The sequence below is a fragment of the Mauremys mutica genome, chromosome 5, assembly GCF_020497125.1.
Source record: "Mauremys mutica isolate MM-2020 ecotype Southern chromosome 5, ASM2049712v1, whole genome shotgun sequence".
NCBI classification, from domain to species: Eukaryota; Metazoa; Chordata; order Testudines; family Geoemydidae; genus Mauremys; species Mauremys mutica.
The window spans coordinates 61,019,337-61,042,089 of NC_059076.1; the positions used below are offsets into that span (position 1 = coordinate 61,019,337).

General features: G+C 39.7%; 1 protein-coding gene across 13 annotated transcripts in view; it reads right to left on the reverse strand.

The window, feature by feature from the left end:
* The window catches only part of IQCM (IQ motif containing M), a 228,279-nt gene that overhangs the window by 53,253 nt on the left and 152,273 nt on the right, over positions 1–22,753 (reverse strand). For 6 of the 13 annotated variants that reach the window (XM_045017608.1, XM_045017607.1, XM_045017606.1 and 3 more), the window contains one exon: positions 4,083–4,463. The exons of 2 other annotated variants lie outside the window; for them this stretch is intronic. In XM_045017608.1, coding sequence (XP_044873543.1) covers positions 4,321–4,463 — 143 coding nt within the window. In that variant the 3' untranslated portion in view covers positions 4,083–4,320. Of the gene's footprint in view, positions 1–4,082; positions 4,464–11,819; positions 11,941–15,732; positions 15,780–22,423; positions 22,570–22,753 lie in introns of those variants that run through there. 5 more of the 13 variants (XM_045017612.1, XM_045017614.1, XM_045017617.1 and 2 more) reach the window with 5 other exon arrangements.

Below are 22,753 nucleotides of genomic sequence, written 5' to 3' on the forward strand. Positions count from 1 at the left end.
ATCATGGGAGGAGGTTTGAGTTTTGGAAGTTAGGAGATAGTTGAGGTTTTTTGGTACAGAGGAGGCTTCTCCCCTTTCCCTCACCTTTTATGAATGGAACTGACATGACATTTTGAGGGGTTTGAATTGATAGCCACAACTGCCCTAATATCTGTCACTAGTGCATCCCCTACAACAATGAATAATGGAGCTGTCTGGAAAATCAAAATTTTCCTGTGAGAAATTTTGAACAAAATAATCATTCAAAATTTTATTTTCTGTGGTAAATTTTGAAATTATCTGGACCGACACATTTGTTTTGAGTTAACCTTTCAATTTTTGGTTTTCTTTTTTTATCTAAATTGTCATTTTATTTGGATTTTCCATACTTGGAATCGGGGAGGGGGGGGGGCAATTTCTTCTCCTTTGTACCTGTTTTTTTTTTCCACTGAGAAAATTAAAAAGGGAGAGAAAATCCAAAAAATCCAAAAATAGAAAATGCACAATTTTTTCATTTCCAAAAAACACTTTTATTTAAAAATATATTCAAAATTCAGTGTTTTGTTTCAAAACCAATTTTTTTCATTTACAACTTTTCCATAGGAGAACCAAAATTTTTCATTGACTTCAACATTTTCCCATCAAAAAAATAAGTTACAGTTAAACCTCATTTTTTGGCAGGATACTGTTCCATGTGAACATTTTTTACTTGCTCTAATGGATAAACACATTAACTGGATGTTTCCACTACAGCATTCAGCAGTAAAATAATAATAATTGATTATCAAATTGCCATTGTTAGGTTTCAGAGCTAACAGCCTACTGAGATGAAGGGGGAAACTCACACCTCTGAAATATATACTTTCCAGTTGCCTGCAGAGCCAAGTAGCCCCTCTCTCCCATTCAATTAATCCAGAAATGTATTCCAATGGTACTGGCAGACAGATTCTCTCACTCTGGGGAGCAGAACTCATTTAGCCCTCTACTTGGATCCCACTGACCTGCCACTCTAAAACTTAAGTTACAAAATATGATTCCTGAGGGAGCAGCCAGGCTGTCACAGTATCAGTAGTCTCCCAAGCATCACCAACTCGAGCTGCTAAAATGAGATATCACTGATAATTAACAGTATTGATATGAAAAGCATCATTGATCATCTAAGGTAACATCTCATTTAGATTAATGGGACAGTTCACACCCCTCAGAACTATCGTTTAAGGCTACTGTAAACTCATATAGATATCATTGCATTAGTTACACTTGGTTCACACTTTCAAAAATGTATTCACATAAGAGCCAGTGACTTATTTATTTTTTAATGAAATCCAAGATTCTGATGCTAGGCAGCTCGAGAGACGTGCTACTGCCGTGTATCTCAATTTGAGCTCTGTGTATAGGGAAGGGAGGGAGACCAGGGGCTTGATTGGGGGAGAGGGTGCGGTGCAGTGCCTCAAAGGCTTGGATAATTCACATCATGTCTAAAATTAGATTTCAAAATCTTGGGACAGAAATCCTGACCCCATATAAGTCGATGACAGCTTTGCCATTGATTTTGATGGAACCAGGATTGCACCCCTTGTCTTCCTCTTTCTCCTGTAACATATCTGGCAATCTTTGGGGCACTATGAAAATTGCAAATGATAATATATAAATAAAATAATAATAAAATCATTTAAATATGGATATGTAGAAGGGCCAGATTCTGATCTCATGTACATAGGTATAAATCCACTTACTTCATTGAATTTGATCGAGATAATCTGGTGTAAATCTGGATTGAGAGCAGAATTTGGCCCATTAACTTCTTGACATTTATCTGAATCAAACATCTGAAATTTGCCCATCTCTACCAGAAATGCTGAATGATTTACCTTCCTTAAAATGAGATATATATCTCAGCCAAAGCAGATTGTCAGTTTCATTTTTTGATAATTTCTTTCCCAAGATGTAACAATTCATACAACCCATTTCTTTATTTTCAGTAATTTGAAGTGAAAAGCCTATATATTGGAAAGTTCGGTAAAGCAGTCTGTCACCTAATATTATATATCTTAATATGTTGTTTTTTAAACCAATCACATTTAATGCTGAATTGCAAAAGGTGACAGAATATTGTCAGAAATAATGTAACATTTTGGAAACTCTAAAAGATCTAATCTTGACCTTGTACATCTGTCCTTTTCTTCCTTTTTTTTTCTGAATGCTTATGAACTTATTCTGAATTTAGGTGTTGCAAGGATCAGTTTGAAGCAGTGTTTTTTTGAACTCAGATGGGTCATAGGAATTTTCTCAGCACTCTATTCTAATTTGCAGTTTTGCTTTAATAAAAGCCCCAAATATATTGCTACTGTCTAGACGTTTTATCTGAAACAAGTGTCCTTTATAGTCTCAGAGGACTTTTCTGTTTTATTTCCAGTAAATCAAAGTCTGTGAAGAGCTTTGGTTCTTATTAAGACATACCCTTCACAGTCCAGTGATTGCCAATGATGGCAAGCCATTGACAGTTCATTTACATATAAGTGATGACTTCCATCAAGGAGTTGGCTCAAAAGTACAATGGACATTTAGAGCATATTCAATATTTCTTGTTCTTTGATGAGCATCTAGTGCCAATTTATATATAGAAACTGACTATTGGAAAGTGAAAGCTTCTCTTCACTAACCTTACACTGCCTTCTACAGATCTGAACTGACATATTGTCACTGAACTAAAAAGCAAGTTCATTTCTCTGAAGAGGCATGTAGAACAAGTTGAGATCAAGAAGCATCAATACAGTTATAAGTTTCATAGATGACAAACCCAGCCAGATTCATTGGTAACATGAGTTGCCCAACCATAAGCTAGGCACACCAGGGCAGTATCTAAACCTGGCAAAAATGTGAGCTTTAATTCATCACCAGTGCCCACTGGTACAGTCTTACTGGTAAAGATGTGGTATGTTTTTATCATCATGCCATCAAACCCCATTCTGAACAGGGTTAGACAACTCAGTGGTAGATATGCTGTTGCTCCTACTGGTGGCAAATTATGTGTCCCATTTTTGCCTGTGAAGACAAGACCTAGAAGAGTAACTGCCTGGAGAGTGTAAACAAGATGCTCTTATAATTCATTAATAACATATGTTTGTCTTAAATACCTCTAGTAGCTAGGAGTGTGATGGGGCTGATGTAGGTAGAAACTTGGCTGTGGTAATTGCACACACAATTGTCCCCCTGCAGAGAGGAAAATGACAGAACCATGCATGACAGATGTTAGTCCCCTCACTTAATGCGGTACTGGGAGGAGTTTAGATAAAATGGTGATAAAGGCAATACAAGAACGCATATTGAACACAAACAAACTTTAAAAGCCTCTCAGCGTTCAGAAACAACCATAGGGGAATGCCCAGTCCTGTTCATTCCTTCCAGATGCTGGTGGCTGCTGGATTATATGACCTGCAGACACATCTATTGGCATAATCATTTTAACTGACTCTGTGAAAAGCTAGGAAAAGGAGAGAGAAATAGTTCCCCTCCCAGACCATGGAGCAGCAGCCATGCTTCACCAGGGAGGACACTTAAGCCTAACAGGTGGAATCATTTTTATGGCTCTACTGTGTGGGAGCAAGGCCAGGGGGATCAACGTAGCTTCCCCTTTCTAAGGATGACTCTGCAGCCAGACTCCCAGGGACACTGCTGCTCAAGGGGTTCATATGGAGGTTTCACATCATGCCATGGGTGTGCAGCTCTGCACAACATACCTAAATCCTATAGTTCACAGTGGAATCACACTGGATCCATGGACAGAGGCCCATCTGCACTCACAGGGAGGATGGGGAAGCAAGATTGACCTTTTAGGGCCAAATTCTGAAATGCTTACTCAATTACTATACAAACTCTCATTGAAATCAATAGGAGATTTGCCAGAGTAAAGACTAAGGACGTGAGGATCTGGCCCCAGTTTTAAGAAAATGTTGTAGTACTCTTTAAAAAAATCACTGGCTGATGTGTCTACATTTTCCCCACAAATTAAAATAACTTTTCTTTCTCAGTTGAGAAGATTTTATTGTACTGATTTGTTCCTTTAAACTTTAAAGCATTTGTACATGCTTCCTATACTGTTACCATATATCCTGTGATATGCACACCAACATATATACTTCAGAAATAGAGCTTGAGTAACATAGCTTACTGGATTTTCAAAAAATAGCTTTAAGAGCCTAACTGATGATGTTTGTCTGCATGTGGAATTTCTATGTATTGTGTATACACAGCTGTAGTACTTTTGTTTCTTTTCTGCCTATAACAGAATCCTTACAATCAAACTCCTTGCTTTTGGACACTTGCAGAAGAATTTGATATTTAAAGACTGTTGGCTACTTTCCATCCATCATCGCTAGAATCCTGAGCAGAAAGGTTTTTCAATTTCCACTCTCTCATTGATGAGGCTACTAACTCTCCGACCACTCGAATGTCAGCTGCCTTTAATGCTGGATGTCCACTCACTATAATACAAAATGAACAGATTTGTTTGTAAATTGGAAGTCTACAAATAAAGATTACTCAAACTGCAAACAGCATGACCAAAATCAGCCCTTATGAGACATGATTTGACATGTTACCACATGGCAAACTATTAGTTAAATCAGAGAAGATGGGGATTAGTACAAGAATTGGAACTGGCTAAAGGGAAGACAACAACAGGCTATGGTGAAAGGTGAATGATCAAATTGGAAGAAGGTGACCAGTGGAGTTGCTCAAGGATCTGTCTTGGGACCAGTGTTATTCAATAAGTTACTTAATGACCTTGCAACAAAAAGTACAAAAGTGCTAATGAAATTTGCCAGTGACACAAAGTTGGATGTCATCGTCAATACAGGGGATATCAGAACATTATTGAGGAAAATCTGGATGACTTTGAAGACTGGACTGACAGAAATGGGATGAAATCCAATGGTATGAAGTGCAAGGTCATGCACTTAGGGTCTAATAATAAGAATTTCTGCTTCCAGCTAGGAGCTCATGAGTTGGAAAAAACAGAGGAGGAGAGAGACTTTGGGGTGTGGGTTGATCACAGGATGATTTTGAGACACCATTGTGATGCAGCTGTGAAAAAGGCAAATGCAATCCTAGGATGTATCAGCCAAGGTATTTCCAGTAGAGGAGTATTAATACCATTGTACAAGGCACTGGTAAGAGTTTGTTTGGAATACTGTATAAAGTACTGGTCACCCATGTTCAAGAAAGATGGAATGGAGGGCCTATCTTATGAGAGGAGCTGAAGAATTTAGCTTGTTTAGCCAAGCAAAAAAAAGGCTGAGAGGGGATATAATTTTTTTTATAAGTACATCCAAGGTGAAGAGGGAAACAACAAGGAGAATGATGAGCTATTTAAGCTAAAGGACAACGTTGACACAAGAACAAACAGGTATAAACTGGTCCTGAGCAAATTCTGGCTGGATAAAGGTGTCTAACCATCAGAGGAATGAGGTTCTGGAACAGCCTCCCAATGGGAGTTGTGGGGGCAAACAACTTAATTAGTTTAAAGACAGAGCTTGACAAATTTGACTGATTGTAGAAGGGGTTGCTTGCGCTGGTAGGGGGCAGGGCTCAGCAGCCTGGGGATCATTATCAGTTTATGCCTTCTGTTCCTAAAAGCTCATGTTCCTAAAAGCTTCAGCCAGCCACCCTCAGAGGTTAGAAAGGGATTCTCCCACCTCCAACACCCGTAATGTACTCTGATTTTTGTGAGTGGATTTTTGGTCTCCTTCCACTGAGGCATCAGAGATGGCCATGGCTGGAGATGGGACACTGGAGCAGGATGGGCCAGAACTCTGATGTGGCTCTGACCATTCTCTCTCTTTCAGGTGCTTGGCTGGCTGGTTCTTGCTCATATGGTCAGTGTCTAATGTGATAAACTCAGGACAGACAGATGCAAGGGCAGGGTAGAAAACAGTCCCAGAAGGGTAAAAGGCCCTCCTCCCTATCAACCGAGGAGGGGTGACTACAGGTCAATCAGGTTCAGCTGAGAAGGGGTTACCAGAGATCAATTAGGATCAGCTGAGAGAAAGTTACCTGAGGTCAGTTAGGATCAGCTGATTCCAACTAAGGATGCCTGAAACCTTTTTAAACCCTCCCCTATTGGGGAAAGAGGGGGAAAGTCAAGCTGCCAGTAGGTGAGGAACAGCAAGACTCATCAGGAGGGGTGGCTGTATTCCCTTCCATAAGGGAGAAAAGCAAGCACAAAAGACTGGTGGAGAGAAGGTACAGACTTGCAACCAAGAGGGACTATTTACCCAAGCCTGTCTCACCAAGGCTCAAAACAGCTGAGGCTGGTGAGACCGAGAAGGTGCCTTGCCACACTAACGGCCAAATGTAGGGTCAGAAAAGAATTTTGCCCCAGATCAGATTGTAGTGACTGAGGGTGGGGGTCACCTTCCTCTGCAGCATGTGGGTGTGGGTCACTTGCTAGGATCTGGGTATATCTCACATAGTCATTTACCTGCCATTACAGAGGCCTCAGACATTGGAGCACCTCCATCACTCCTATTTTCTCCCTATAGCACATAATAGTCTGATCGCCTGTGGGCAGTAATATCTTAGTCTAATTCAGTTGTTGGGTTTAGTGTGCAGGTGCTGGGTCGTATTGTTGGCCTCCGATATACAGGAGGTCAGGCTAGATGATCTGGAGGTACTTCTTGCCTTAAACTCTGACTGCAAGATTGATATCTGAAAGTGAATGTGCAACCGAGTAAAGACTTCTATCTATAATTCACTGACAGAAAACTTTATTAATGCAGAGTTAAGGTTGCTTGATAGTATTTCTTACAGCCCGCATCAGATATAAAGTCCCTGCAGATTGAGCTCTGAAGATGGGACTTGAGGTCAGGAGAGGACATTGCTCAGCCATCGTACTGGCAGCAGCCATGCACTCATCCATGATTAACCTGACTGCACCAGATGCAGTCAGGAGCTTCTAGAAGCCTGGAATAAAGCCATAGAAAGTGGCCATGTCTATTCAGTGCTGCAGACTTTTGCTAAGTATATAGTTGTTGTTGTGGTATCTCTGCTCTTCCAAATTGTTGAGTTCTGCAAAATTCAAATGTCTGAAAACCAGGAAATACAGAGATAAGACACCTGCTCATGCAACTATAACTCTTCCCCCCACTGGAGCTGGCAATAGCATAGAATTATCTGCATGTACTCCAGTTGCATTCACTGTAGTAAATGTAACTGTATTGAATGGTGAAAGGATTATATGAAGCAGTTTGGCAGAGCGCTGATAGTGATGCGAGGTATTCATGTGAGCCTCTCTCCCTGACCTCCATGTATGCAATCAATGAAAGAGGTTCATGTGTATCTTGAGAAATCTAGTATGTCTAATTTCAGCAATGAGTTCTGTAGGTTACATCAGTAGCAGGACACGGGTCTTCTTTCCAGGGGAATTGTCAGCAGATAGGTGAGAGATAAGAGTGGTCTGTGGAATTAATGAGGAGTAAGTGAAAATATAGTGTTAGATGGCATTGTGTGCATAAGATTGTAAAACGGTCATAGGGGCTGCAAAATTTAGCAATTGTGGTATTGTTTCTGTGAAGTAGACTAAGTGTTTCAGTGTAGGGCAGGTGTAGGAAGCTCCTGTTCAACAAAGGCAGAGTATTGGTATTGGTATGTGTGTGCTGGGGCATCGCTCAAAGAGGCCAGACAATCTGACTAAGCATGAGAATTGTAGAGCACTTAGAAGAATCAACCTTTAAACAGAAAAGTTTAAACAGAAAAGTTTTCTCAAACTTATGAAGTTTGACACATTCAACCAACTGGGTTTTTTTGCACAGGCCTAGGGATCAAACCATAGCTCTGGTCGGGCCCCAAAGAGTCTCAGTCACTCAACATTTACCCCAGCTAGTGCAAGGCAAACACATCCCATTTTAGGGCACAGTATTGGAAACATTAATGGACAAAACGTTTTTACACACACACACACGCTATAGCCAGCCAGTATTCATTGGAGCTGGGCGGCTCAAGGGGATGTGATGTGGCCATTGAATCTGAACTGCAGGTGGGCACTTTGTTTGAAGCCAACCCTTGGCAGAAATAGGAAAATGAAATATAGCCATGTTGATACAATCTGCCTTTGTCAAAGGGTTGGGTTGGGTTATTTTTGTTTTGTTGGGAAATGTGATCTGAGTGCAGCAAAAAATTCAAGTGATCAAACTTCACTCAAAAACAAAATACATAGGAAAGCTGATGCTCTGCTATAATTTTGTACAACATTAATAATCAGCAACTGCTTTGCTATATCCAGATCTCTAGCACAGTATAATCCTGAAAGTACAGGAGGCCTTGAGAGGGAAAGGACCATTTCCTAGCTCCCACATGAGGGGGGGGGGGGAGATAGGGAGAAGAGTTTAGACATCCCCAGAGGAACAAGGCCCTCTCCCAAATTCCAGCACACACAAGAAAGGAGAATGGGGGGCTGATAGCCCCTTTGTATCTAATCCCCCATACCACCTGCCATCCTCCTCAATGTTACCCCTCCCAAGGTCCCACACCTCCACTCTCAATGTCCCTAATCCCCAATCCCACTCCCTGACCTAAACCCCCAATCCTTCTCCCCTCCTCTACGACCCATCCCCATTTATCCCCCTCTCCCTGTGGCAGTCCATAACTCCCTCCCCTATTCCCCCCAACTCCTCCAGTCCCTAATCCCTCAACCCTTCCCAGCAAGAATTTGTGTGTAATGTATTTTGTTTTTGAGTGAAGTTTGATCACTTGAATTTTTTGCTGCACTCAAATCACATTTCCCAACAAAACAAAAATAACCCAACCCAACCCTTTGACAAAGGCAGATTGTATCAACATGGCTTTATTTCATTTTCCTATTTCTGCCAAGGGTTGGCTTCAAACAAAGTGCCCACCTGCAGTTCAGATTCAATGGCCACATCACATCCCCTTGAGCCGCCCAGCTCCAATGAATACTGGCTGGCTATAGCGTGTGTGTGTGTGTAAAAACGTTTTGTCCATTAATGTTTCCAATACTGTGCCCTAAAATGGGATGTGTTTGCCTTGCACTAGCTGGGGTAAATGTTGAGTGACTGAGACTCTTTGGGGCCTGACCAGAGCTATGGTTTGATCCCTAGGCCTGTGCAAAAAAACCCAGTTGGTTGAATGTGTCAAACTTCATAAGTTTTTTTTTTTCTTGTGGGAGGGCTGAATCTTGGAAGCTGTGTGGTCAAATGACACCAATTTTGGATCATTAGCCCTACATCATACCCTCATGAGGTACACCCAATTTCAAAGCAATCTTATTAAAATGCAGGTTTTAGGGCACTGTGAATAGTCATCCTTTAAACTGAAAGGGTTTCCCAACCTTAACTGTAGTAGATCTGGTGCTCCCCTATAATAAAAGGATAATGCTAGATTACCAAAAAAAAAATCAGCAACATGGAGTTATTATAACACATATTTTTTCTCAGAGGTGCTTACAGAATTATACCCTCCTCACAAACAAAGCTCGTTGAATGTGTCCAAATTGTTGAGGGACTTTATCCTCACAAGTTTGATCTTGCAGCCATTGAATTCCCAAAACTCTAGTCCATAAAGGAGTTTGGGAGTGCAAGCAATGCAGAATCAGGCCCCATGTGATACAATGGAATGATTGCTGCTTTTGCTTATTTTTAGTTCTTTAGAAAGACAAAATCATAAAAACAACAAACACCATTATGCTTCCTGAACTTGGTCAAGAGGTGTAGTTTTTAAAACAGTTTGCAATAATTACTTGTACAAGTATTCGGTAAATATTTTTAGATTAAAAAAATGAAAAATTAAAACAAGTCTATTAATACAATCCTTACAAGAACAGGAAAAGCAACTTTAACATGCTTATAAAACAAAAGATGAAATTAAAAAGATGTACAGGCCAGGCAGAATTACAGCCCCTGCATTGTGGACAGTGAAAAGACTACATAGTACAACAAAGGAGGCAGGAAAGAGGGGTGATCATAGATCCACTCTTCTACACCAGAAGCTCAGGTGCTCAGTAAGTTTCACTGCAGAGAGGGGTGCAGAAGTGGGCATGTGGCCTCTGTATGCCCAGAAGCCACTTTGCCTTCCAAAGGCAAAATACTTCCTGATGTTCTCCACACCTCCAGCAGTGGCACCTCTATGGAAGAGCAGGTGCATAGGGAGCCACCTGGCTCTTGATCTAGATCAGGTAAACATGGGAGCAACCATGCTTAGTTGGGAGAAGCTCTGCTAACTTTAGTACATTTATAACACGGCACTTAGCATCCTGTAGTGTCACTTAGCAATGCCTCACAGACTGAATATTTATTTTAAAACAAGACAGCCACAATATACAGCTATGTTGCTGGTATGTTTACTTTAAAATAAACACTCTGTAACACTTATTTGAATGCAACTTTTCTAAGTGGCCATAATTTTCAACAGATCAAAAAATTAACACCAGGAAGTTTTTAATTTTTTCCAAAATAGGGAAAAACAAGCAAACAAAGGCCCCTATCCTGCTAACACCTACACATATCTGAGCAAATGACATGTCACTGACTTGAAATCAATGGGACCACTCATATGAGTAAAGTTACAAGGTAAAGCATTTGCAGCAGTGATCCCCATATCACTGCTGATTCAGCTAAAGTTATTCCAGTAAAAGGTAACCAAAAGTCTCCAAAAGATCAAAAAACTGCTGCTGCTTCTTTTCCTTCTAAGTCTATATACTAACAATACCCCATGAGAAGTAGTTCCATCATATGGCTTATGATTTTATTGACACAAGCAGAGTCGTGCTACATTTGAGAACTGAACATGCTCCTTGTAAATCTTTCAAAACTCTTATTTTCACATTTAACAAATTTGAATGAGCAATACACTCCCCAGCTTAATGATTGCCTCAAACTGGAAAGTAAACTGAAAATACATTAAAAAGAGGATAAAGATAAAAAATAAAAACAAACATTGTCAAGACCATTTACATTACGAATTCTATGTATATAAAAAAGAAGAGATACAACTGTCAGTAGTAAAACAAGAACACAGGAGGAGGAGAACAGCAGAAGGGATAGGAAAGAGAAGCAGCTGGAAGAAATAAGCAGGAAGCCCCAAAATGGAAACTCTCTTTGGCAGGATCTGTGGAAAATAGGCATACATCCCAAGGACTGAACTGCATAAAACAGTCTATTACCAATTAAGGGTTGAAACGGTATGTAATTTGTTACATACAAAATGAGGCTCTTGAGAGTTTTTCAGATCAGTTCCAATAACAATAATCAGCACTTCTGAAAGGAACTGATTTTAAATTCTTACTTGCTAGTCATTTGGTGGGCCGGGGTTCTTTCTGATGATTTGCTTTTGAGAATTTGATTATTTAAGAGAGTTGTCCCTCCAAAAGTGTCTCTTGTTTTGACCAAGTGCTTGTGACTCCTTAATTTTAGTCCTGAGGTTAATATTTATTTATTTATTTAACCCCTCTCATTCTGCCAAAGGTTCTAAACATAAAAAAATAAAGCTGGAAGATGTTTTTCACACAATGGGAGGTGGGGAGAGGGGGAAGAACCAGAGGGTCAAACCTACCACGACCCCCAATCTGCATTTACAAGGCATCCCTAACAATCACTTTGCAAGGCACTGATCAATTATCCATCAAGCATGAGCATTAGAAAGCTACGCTAAGCCAGCTCTCAAAGATAGATATTCCCCTTCTTGAGCCAGATGTGTGTTAACCATACATTACTTTGTAAAGTGCTTTGAAATCTACTGATGAAAATTGCTATATAAGAGCTATATAAGAGCCTGGTATTAATTATTATTATTGTTATTTACTATTAGTGTCACAGGAGAACACATACTTGATACATCAGTCAGCATCAGAGGTGTTTTGCTCCAGACATCTTGTACGTGTCAAGCAGCTGTGAAATGGATAAATATGAGGCAGTTGTCCTTTACAATATAACTGTAGGCAACAAATCACTGGAAAGACAGTAAACTCCCATTTAAAAGAGAAAATGCTGCTAGTGGATCTGAAAGAAAGGCTTACATCGCCCACACATACAGGTTTTATAAAATCACAAAACATGTTCAGATGTAGGCATAACAAACAACTATGAAACACTGGCTGTGCACCTCTGAAGATGACGAACTCATGCATGAACTGGATGGAACACAGAGATTTCAATAAGAAAGGGTAACAGAAAGGGAGGGATTTATGGTTCTTTCCACTGGAAAACAATTTGGGCAAGTCAAAAATGGCAGAACATAAAAACAAGCCATCTTGGCTTCTCCGAGAGATGGCATTGGGGATGTGTATTGTAATGTACTTCAGAGTTTCCAACTGTGGTTACAATCAGAAAAATGATTATGTAAATGTCTCACCTTGTTTTTCAACTAATTATTTCCCCGAATGTGCTAAGGATCATATCTGCAGTGAGATATTTTCTGACAAAAATAGAAGTTTTTACCACTTTCAGTTAGTCCCATAGAGGCAATACACTGTGGAAGAGCAGACTGGAGCCTATTCTACATGTGCCATCAGCAGTACTCTTAAGTTCCAGTTCCAGGCAATTCATTATTGCAATGTGGCAACTCGACTTTAAGGTCACAGACAGTTTGCAGGGTTGGCATTTAGAAAAAACAGCAGCTTTTTACATTTTCTCTAGGAGTCTCTGTCTATACTGCAGCTTGTAGTTGTTGGTACCAGCATAGGTAGACAGACTTGTGGTAGCTCTGCTCAGCCTAGCACACCAAAAATAGCAGTGTGGATATTGCAGCACAAATAGCAGATTGGGCTCGCCATCCAAGTTTGGACCCAAAGGCTGGGCAGACTTGGACTCAGGTAGCTAGCCCAAGCTGCCATATGTGCCTCAACATTCACACAACTATTTTTAGTGTGCTAGGTTGAGCAGATCTAGTGGGTGTCTGTCTACCCATGCTGGGAATCACACCTCCCAGCTGGAGCTACAATGCCATTTTTAGAATCAGTCTTCAGACTGTAACCACAAGGAAAATGAAATAATCATGAAGCCAGTTCTCCGAAGAAGGTTACATATCTTTTCAGAAGAGATCACTATTCCAGACTACAGTATCTTCCTCTCACTGCATAAGTCTGCACCTCTTTTCAGGGGTGTTATTATATTGTGTCAGTTTATACATCCTATTAATTTAACAAGTCTTAGGTGGTCTATAAACATGCAACACAAATAAAAAGAAGGTGAGCAGAGGGATCTGGAAGAAAAGAAGAAACAGAAGAACCTTACTAGATAGTGGGCACGATCCATAATGATGGGTGAACATTAAAAGGTTTGGAAATTCGACTAGATTAAGCAGTGAGATTTCAAATACTTGTCTGCTCTCTGGGATGTTGCCACCAGAGAACCCCTTGAGTGGGATGCCAGCAAAAGTTTTGGGACTGGGGAGAGAATGAGGAGAAAAGAAGGGAAAGGAATCAAATGACGTACTCAAACCTAAAAGATTTTTGAGTTTAGTTCCATTCAAGAGACAGACAAATATCTGGAGGAGCAGACAGATGTTCTTATTTAACAAACAGATTTGCTCATCTCAGGAGGATAACCCCTACAGACCTACAATATACCCAGACTGTCTCCCCAAGCCAGGTATGGATGGAAGATCCAAACATGGAAAGGAAAGTCAATTGCCTATGTCGAACCATCCTCACTTCCTTAAAGCCCTGTCAAGGGTGCTTAGTACATCTGGAGTTTTTGTTGTTGGGGAGGGGGCAGAGACTGAGCAGACTAGGAGAAGGGTGGGTAGGAAAGGGGGGTAAGACTGGGAAAGACACATCTGTTGGTGTCCTCCACCACTCCTCCATCTGTGTGGAAAATCTCCAGAAAAGATAATACGGCTTGAACTATATCATCTTTTCTCCAGATCCTACCCATAGAGTGTTCCTTAAGGTGGCCAAGAGCAGTGAGGAATCCAATGGGTACCCAGGGGCTCCCCAGGGAATACAGCTAGTGTGGAGGCATTGAGCTTCTGTATAAATGGCCTGGTCTCTCAGAGATCCCCCACTCCTAGGACTCACTGGTTTTTAGAGTGAGCCTGCAGCCTATTTGAGTGGGGGGAACAAAGCCTGCCCCAGCAGAATGATATTGGAGGAACTCCATGAGGGGATTCTGCTTGTGCATCCAGATTCTCTCTTAGCCATTTCATTGCGTTGGGAGCTCATGTTTATTTGGTAATCCACTATGATCCATGTATCACTAGTTTCCAAAATACATATCGCCTCATCCTATAAATGTGACTTAGTTTCTTGGTTCCTAGATATGTGATCTTGCATTTAAACTTTATTAAAACACATTGTTTAAGTGACCCCCAGCTTACCAAGTGATACAGATTGCTCTGTTGAACTGACCTGTCCTTATAATTATTTACAATTCTACCAATTTTTGTGTCATCTGAAAACTTTACCAGCAATAATATATATTTTTCCCCAGAAAAAGATATAGAATAGCACTCAGCTAAGAACAGATCCCTGTTGGACTCCACTAGAAATTTTCTGATTGGATGATGATTCTCCATTTACAATTACTTTTGAAATCTGTCAGTTTTTAATCCATTGTACATGTGTTACATTGATTTGTATACTGCTTAAGTAGAATATTATGCAGTACTAAGTCAAATGTCTTACAGAAGACTAAATATATTATGTTAACTTTTGTCAACCCAATTTGTAATCTCATTAAAAATAACATCATTTGTTTGAAAAAACGTATTTTTCATTAATCATGTGGACAGGCATACATTACAGAACTTCTTTCTTTCTTTACTGAGTGCATCCATTGTAAGCTTTTCCATGATTTTGCTCAGGATTAATGTCAAGCTAACTGGCCTATAGTTACCCAGCTCCTGCATTAAATGTAGAATGATACCACTAACTGAAAGTTTAGGAACTAATCTGCCTCAATAAAATGGATTTACTTCTCTGTTATAAATTTAACATTACAGAGTTACAAAACAGCTTGGTTTTAGGTTGGCAAATCTAAAATAGTAGCAGTGACATAAAGAAAATTCTCAGTTAAGTTTTCTGCTGATAAAAATGATGATTTTAGATGCAGTGCGTACTTAATGTCATAAGCTTATTTTATGTTCAAAAAATGTGCTTTTAACATGAAAACAGGACAAAATTGAAAAAACTCCAGTTTATAATGCAGTGTAATATTTGCAATGTAATGTAGTCCTTTTAAAATATTATCTGAAATATTTGCATTTGAATATCAGCTCTCTCCTTCACAGGCCCGTTCCTTCAGATTGGTCCTGCATCTGTCATAATTTTATATTTATCACATTTCAATGGCATTAGATTGTAAAGTCTGATGTCACATATTCAGCATTAAGACTAAGTTTAAAACAATACAAATTTAAACAAAGAATGCACTTTTATAATCAGTAAAGGTGGCAAGGGCAACTAATAATGAAAAAGAAAGGTACAAAAGGGTTTTAAAGTTTCTCCAAAGTACAAGTATTTCTTTAAATAAACTACATGAATGTGTTTAATCAATTCACAGTTAGATTTCCTCATATTGTAGCTATAATATATTGATACTTGTATATGATCATGTTCTGTGCATCATAGTGGTTATATATTTCTCAAAAGTTAATCCACTTGAAAATTTATTAAGCAGTAAAACTAAAATTCTATTAACCCTAATGGGATTTACACAAGAGAATTCACACTTAATATGGATGTAGCACTGCTGCTTAAAATTGTTGCCAGGAGAAAAAAGCAGGCTTACTGTAGTTAAAGCACAGCCATCACATTTTCTATTTATGTAGTCCTTCACAAGGGTAATCCTCTGTGTATTAGGGAGAGAGGAAAAAGCCAGAGACTGGTTAGTCTTTAAGCTTCTCAGATGTAAGATAAGATAACTGCATTTGCCAATGAAGGATGATCTTGCCTGTGAGAGAATAACAAATCACCACTGGAATTAGAGCTGTGTAAATAACCAATTTTTCAGTTCAGTGGCTGAACCAGAAAAAAGTGTTATTTTGAGTAGACCCAAAATTAAATTTTTAAAAAAAATTTGGTGAACCAAAAAAAGTAAAGAAAAATTCATTAAAACATTTTGTTCTATTTGAAACATGATTTGCTTTGTTTTTGGGGGACTTTTTCTTCTATTTTTTTACCTTTTAATTTAAAAAAAAATAAAAACAAGGTAAAAATTCAAAACAGAAAGCCAATATCAAAATGAAACATTTCAACTTTTTGAATTATTTTTGTGAGGTTTTTTTCCAAAGAAACAATTCAGCAAATTTGATATGACTGTGAAATGTTTCAATCTATTCAAATCTGCATTTTTCAGCAAAAAACCCCCAACATTCATCCAATTCTAACTGGACTATGGATAGGAACACACCATGTTTGGCACAAGAGCAATCTTTGTCATCTGAGGTCCTGAAGTTGCTATTGCCCATATTTATGTCATAAATTGCTACTGCTGCTAAACTGCTCCTTAATGTACTATCATTAACAAAAATTCAGACTCTTTGTACTCCCACACTCCCTACAACTGAAAGAAGTGAAAACACAAACAAACAAAAACACCTTTTTCTTTTGCCGTCTATGGCAAGTGAGCTTGATCCTGCCAACATTTACTGATGTATTTGAATAACTTATTTTACTGGAGTAGTCCTGCTGAATATTCAAGTGTGTAAAGTTGAATTCAGTGGCACTGCTCACAGGTGAATTTCACCTGATGCAGAGAACCAGAATGAGACCTATGAACCAGTGAAGTCTTTTTGGAGACATCAAAATAGGTGAGGTTTAAATGGTACACGGGACTTGAATGATTCATAGATTTTGTGCTGGTTCTTTGCATAGGGGTGAATTTCACCCTAAGTGAATGAAATTACTCATAAGGGTTGTGGAGGATCAGGCTCTATTTTAGCAGAATGCCTCATGTAGGCCACAATGAAAATATTTTTTTGTGGAAATTAGCTCTATTCTTTCCCACATTCCTGTCCGAAATAGATTGCGGTCCGTTAAGCTTGGTATTGAGTGAGGAAAAACAGGCAGGACTAGAATAACAGTGAAAAGCCAAGTGGCTGCATTTATTTGGGGGATAATTACAACTTGGGCCGGGGGAGTAGGCAACTTTGGTTGGGATGGTATCAAAAGTACAAACACACCCCAAAACACAGTAATAATACACTTTATACTGCTCACCACACCACACCAAATAGGCAGACACACCAATCTTACAAGATAGGAATTGGGTTCGTCAGGGCGGTACCCGGTGCAACACAGAACAGAGACCCACGGGCCACTGCCTCAGCCACCCTTGCTTTCACACTAAGGGTAACCCAGAGTGTGGTGCGGCTGCAGCTGGGCATATTCCACTCACTTAGACCGCGGGGACGGGAACCCCTTGGTCTGCTAATCTCCAGGTGGAGACAGCTCCCAGATTCATGCACTCCGGACAAAGACAGAGCAGTGATTCACACGCATAAAACAGTTTGCAATTAACAATTCACTAACAACTGGAACAACTTTACAAGCTAGCTAAGCAATTGTGCAATTCTGAGCTCATTAATACAATCCTGATATCCTGAGTAGATACTTGGTACCGAGTTAGGGAGGGGAAAAATAAGAGGCTAGATAAGCTAACTGTCAGATATCAAAAAACAAATACCGCACTCCAGGCGCAGCTGACCAGCAGAACAGACACCGGAAGCATGACGAGCTGACAGGGATCGGGTCCAAACGACAACGAATCCAAACGATACGACACGAGCGCGCTTTACCGGGAGGAGACCCTGGCCGAAAGGTTGATCAGGTCCTTCAGCTAACACGCGGATGCTCCACACAAATTTTGGGGGGAAACCTAGTTTTATTAAGAGGTCTCACTCCCTCGTGTCGGTATCTGATTGGTTCCCTGGTCCCTCCTCCCTCCAGGCTTCGAGCTGTTGCCACCCCACGTTAGCAGGATTTGCACACGGCACACTGGAGTTGACAAGTAAACAAGCTTGACCCTTAGATGATTGGGTCCAAAAAGAGCGGGAAAGTGAGTCGCTGGGCAGGATTAACCTGACCTCCAGACGACCGGCCCCAAGAAACAGGTTGCCGGGCAGAATCAGGCCTTCACACACAGAACTAGCCTGACCTTTAGATGGCCCAGCAGGAGAGAAAAAACAACAGGAGAACATACACAGCCAGTGTTGCTGGGCAGGATTGAGTCTCTGCCCTCTCCTATATACAAGAACCTAGTCCAAGATGGAGGCAGTCCTGTCCTTTTAACAGGACAAGATGGCCGTGGACCGACAATTGGCCATTCAAAGCCATAACTTCATATCGGATTGCGACAATTCCCATGGTTAACATTCCTATGGTTAACATATTAAACTAAGTGTATCTCAGCAACAGACTTTAGCTTCATCTATTTGAGAATGAACAATATCCACCACCATTGTGAACAGCCTACAGCACAAAGCAAGTTTGAAAGCTATTTCCATAGACTTTACGTCAAAAGGTTAGGGTCTGATTTTCAGAAGTAATGAACACCTATAGCTCCCATTTATTTTCTTTATTTATTCCCATTTATTTCAACTGCAGTTCGATGTTCAGCATCTTTGAAAATCAGTCCAAAATTTACAGTTTTGTCTTTTGTTCTGTTCCTGAAAATGGAGAAAATACTTCCAAGGAGAAGGTTCTCTCTTTACAAGGTGGCACAGCCAACAAAAATTGACCATTACAGACTGTATCATCGACTTCTCTACTACTTTCTACATTTCTCTTATCCATCATGAATTCAAACTTCAATTTAAAAATATATATTTGTAAAGACTACAAGAAACAACATGGCAGGCTGTGTGATGCCCCCCTTGTTTGCACACCAATATAAAAATAACAAGCTAAAACAAAAACTATTGGAATTGTACTGTAGCCTAAGTGTGCTTGTACTTCCTACAGAAACCATACTATACGTTGACTTGGATCTTTCAGTAATGATATGCAATCTGGGATTGGTACGAAAATATACATGCAACAGAGCATGAAAGACTGAGATAATAAATACATGGCTGTCTTTAATTTTGGTGTCATGCCTGTAATAGACAGGATGTAAATATCCAGCATTTCTTCACCTAAGCCATATTTTCTAAAACTAAAATAACACACATTGTACAAAGCAAGAAATTCTGTTCTGAAAATGATGCAAGTGAGACACTTGCTATCTTACACTTCTTTTATTCACTAGTAGTTAAAAAAATCACAAAAGAATGTCCATGGGCTAGGCACCTTTGCCATCAACTGAAAATGCAATCCTTACATACTAAAATGAATGCACGAGTGTTCTAATATGGAATTGCAACCTAGAACTTCCAGTTAATGTTGTATCACCCCTGTGTTCCCTCCACTCCACTGAACAGTGCAGAGGGGAAGAAGATCTGTGGAAAAAACACAGGGATCTCATGAAAGAGAAAGGTAGTTCTGCTAAGTGCTCCCTCACTACCACCATCTGCTTTTATTCTTTCTGCAAAATATCCACATTGCTGTTGGGCCAGTTGCAAGAGGGGAAAGTGGTCAAGGTAAGGAGAGAGAAGCCAGGAAAAAGACAAAGGAAGAGCAAATCTAAAATTTATGTGCACCTTAAAACCTGTGCAGAAGCGGGGTCACATCTCAACCATAATATATTAATCTTCTCCTCTGCTATAGGACTCTGTTGTGAGTTCACAAAGCACCATTTGGGGCCAGACAGCTAACAGCAGCCCCTTTCTGGTCCCTTGTCCTGTGGTCATTCTGTGCTCTGGTTGGGCCCAGACTATCCCCACCAAAAAGGTTTTTCAAGATAAATATAAAGAAAAAGGTCTGTGCATATCATAGCCTACATATCAAAAGAGTATGCAAATTCTTTACAATTCCATATTCTGCTCAGCCTCCCACCCCAATTATTAAATTACAGGGTATTACGAGAAACTACATAAAGCACTCTGAAAAGACAAATTTCAGAGACACAAAATGCTATTGCCAAAAAAGAGCATGCAATTAAGTTTTTAAATAATTCTTATCACATTTCATACTAAAATTAGCACTTTCAAAAAACAATAGCAAACTGCAATATTACCAAAGATGCTCAGCTGAGGTAGTGTAGCAATGCACAGAGACAGAATCCTGATCAGTCCTTAAATTTTGATGTTATGCACAAATAGCACTCATCTACCCCTTAATTATTAAAATAATTCTGTAACTCTAAAGTGAATCTAGATTAATATTTATATGAAAAGATTGAGAAGAATTTCATATTTCCTTTTTGTACTAGTGCAATAACAAAAATGTATGCTATTCTGCTTGATTTTCAGTGAGAATACATTAGCACAAACTTTTAGTTAATTGGGCTCTCAGAGTAAGTACACAGCAATGAACATTAGTCTCTCCTCATTGCTTTTTAAAACCTTTATGTCTACCCAGGTCTCATAGCCTTACAGATTTTAATGGCCTTAATGAAGAAAAAAAGCATTGTTATTCAATTTGATTCAAGCTGATATCCATTCAGAATGACAATGTCGCCATTCAGAATGCTATTGTTAGGGTTGTCTCATCATTTCTATTTTAAATCCTGTTTATCAGGAGTTTTTAACTTGGCAGTATATTTCCTTTCTCAGGTCTGAAACATGGCACACAAAGCACATAATCTACTCCCTCAAACCAACTTCAAAATCACAGCTCATATCACTCAAAACCAGCATCGATCTAAAAACTGAAATTTGGCAATACAATACTCCACAATACAATCAAATTGCTTTGAGTTCCTGGCTGTAAGAAACAAAATTAAAAATGTTTGCAAGACTGAGCTTCAAATATTTGCTTCGTATATGCATAGTTGCTTTGTATGTAATTGGTCTACAAGATTTTTAGCACACCCTGTAGGGGTATCTCAAGTTGGGCACCCAAGTTGTTAGCCACCTTAGAAAATGTAGGCCCCATGGTATATTGAGCCCTTTTAACATGTTCAGGGATAATTGAAAATTACAACAAATTAACAAAAAAGATAGAATACCTTTCGCACAGGTACACTTTGCACATCAAAGCCAAAATCCTCAGGTGTGCTCCCAGTCCAAGGAGTTGATAGGTACTGGACACATGTCAACAGGTAAGAGGGGAGAGCAATCCTTCCCCAATGCCTCAGAGGGATGCAGAGCTACTCCATCTAATCTGCATCCTTTATATAAAGTGAATGACCAAAGCATCTGCTTAGCCATGCATCTCATAGCCTTTGCCAGTTCCTCTAGCCATCACTCAAATGCCCCTTGTGTACAGTCATCCAGGGAGCCGCAGCAGAGTCTGGCTTTTTATCACACAAGATCAGTGCAGTATTTAAGCACATGTGCAGTACAGCCCAATCCCCCTACAAAACACCTTCTGCATCAAATTTGTTAAACGCCCTGAACAAAATTCTCCTCATCTGCCCAAATTGTCCATCTTCCCCACGCACCTTGGCTGTGATGAGAATATTAAGAATGTTTCCTGATTTTCTGTTTCACAAATATGGTCACCCTACTCTCACTCATACACGTAAATATGGCTAGAGTTGCTGCTCGAATATCTAACTTCAGGAGTACGTCTCTTTTGTTGACAAGTGCAGCATAAGTGGCCATGAATAAATGGGCTTTTTTGTACTCTGATCCAAAATTGATCATTAAATGGAACTGCATTTAAAATAGACTTTTCCTTCTCCACTTTCCCATGCTACCCTGCTATAAAATACCCACGGTTAGGGTATGGAGGATGAGGTAACCAACAGTGATGGTGAGCATGGAGAGTTGGCTGAAGCAAGAACACAATTGGATCCTGAGATTATTACATTTTAAATGAAAATTACTGTTTTCTAAATCCTGGTTCTCCTATAGGGGGTAAAAAAACAAGAAGAGGAACAAAGGGGTACCGCTCAGCCAGCAGCAGTAACAGGAAGTTGAAGGATGATAGTGGGTCAAAGGGCAGGCAAAAGAAGTGAGATCTGCAAAACATCTACAGAGAAAGCCAGTAATAAGAGTAGGGGGAAAGTGACCTGGCTGTAAGAGTCACAGATGGACCACAGGAGCCTGGATATAAAGCATTCAGTCCTTGAGAAACTGCACCCTGGAGCCAGACTGGATCAACCCAAGATTCCAGTAAGTGCAAATGGGTTTCTGGAAGAAGAGAATTACCTATTGATTTAGGCTAGTTCCCAAGTATAGAGACAGCATTAGAGTCAGACTAGTTATAAAGATTTCTGTACATATTCTCATGCATTTAAGAGGTATCTGGAAGATGGAGAAGTGACAAATAATTTCTTCTTAACAGTTAATAATCAATAAATCAGATGGATTCACAACATGTTATACATAGGTATGACTTCCGAAAGGGAAAGGGAAACTTTAAATGCCATTTCTTTGCTCTAACATGAGTTGGTGAAATTACTTTGGGCCACCATTATAGAAATGAATTTTCCCACTGACCACTTACTAGCTGACAGTGAGGTCAGAACATTTTTTTGAGCTGACTGGTTGGATTGTCTCCTGACAGCGATTTAGGGCTCCCGTTAACTTAGAAGACAAACCCTCATTGATCTGTAGAATCACATCTACTTCCAGACATCATATTTAAATTTTCTGGAAGGAAAAAAACCACCTGTTAATTGCACTGTTTTGGAGCTGCCAGTAGGACATCAGACATTATTGGGTAACCAATGGAAAATGATGTTTTTTTATGCAAAGAGAATTACTAGTGAAGATTGGCAAGTGCTGAAATTTTACCACTCTATGAGTAACTGCAGCATGTTATTCAAGACTGGAA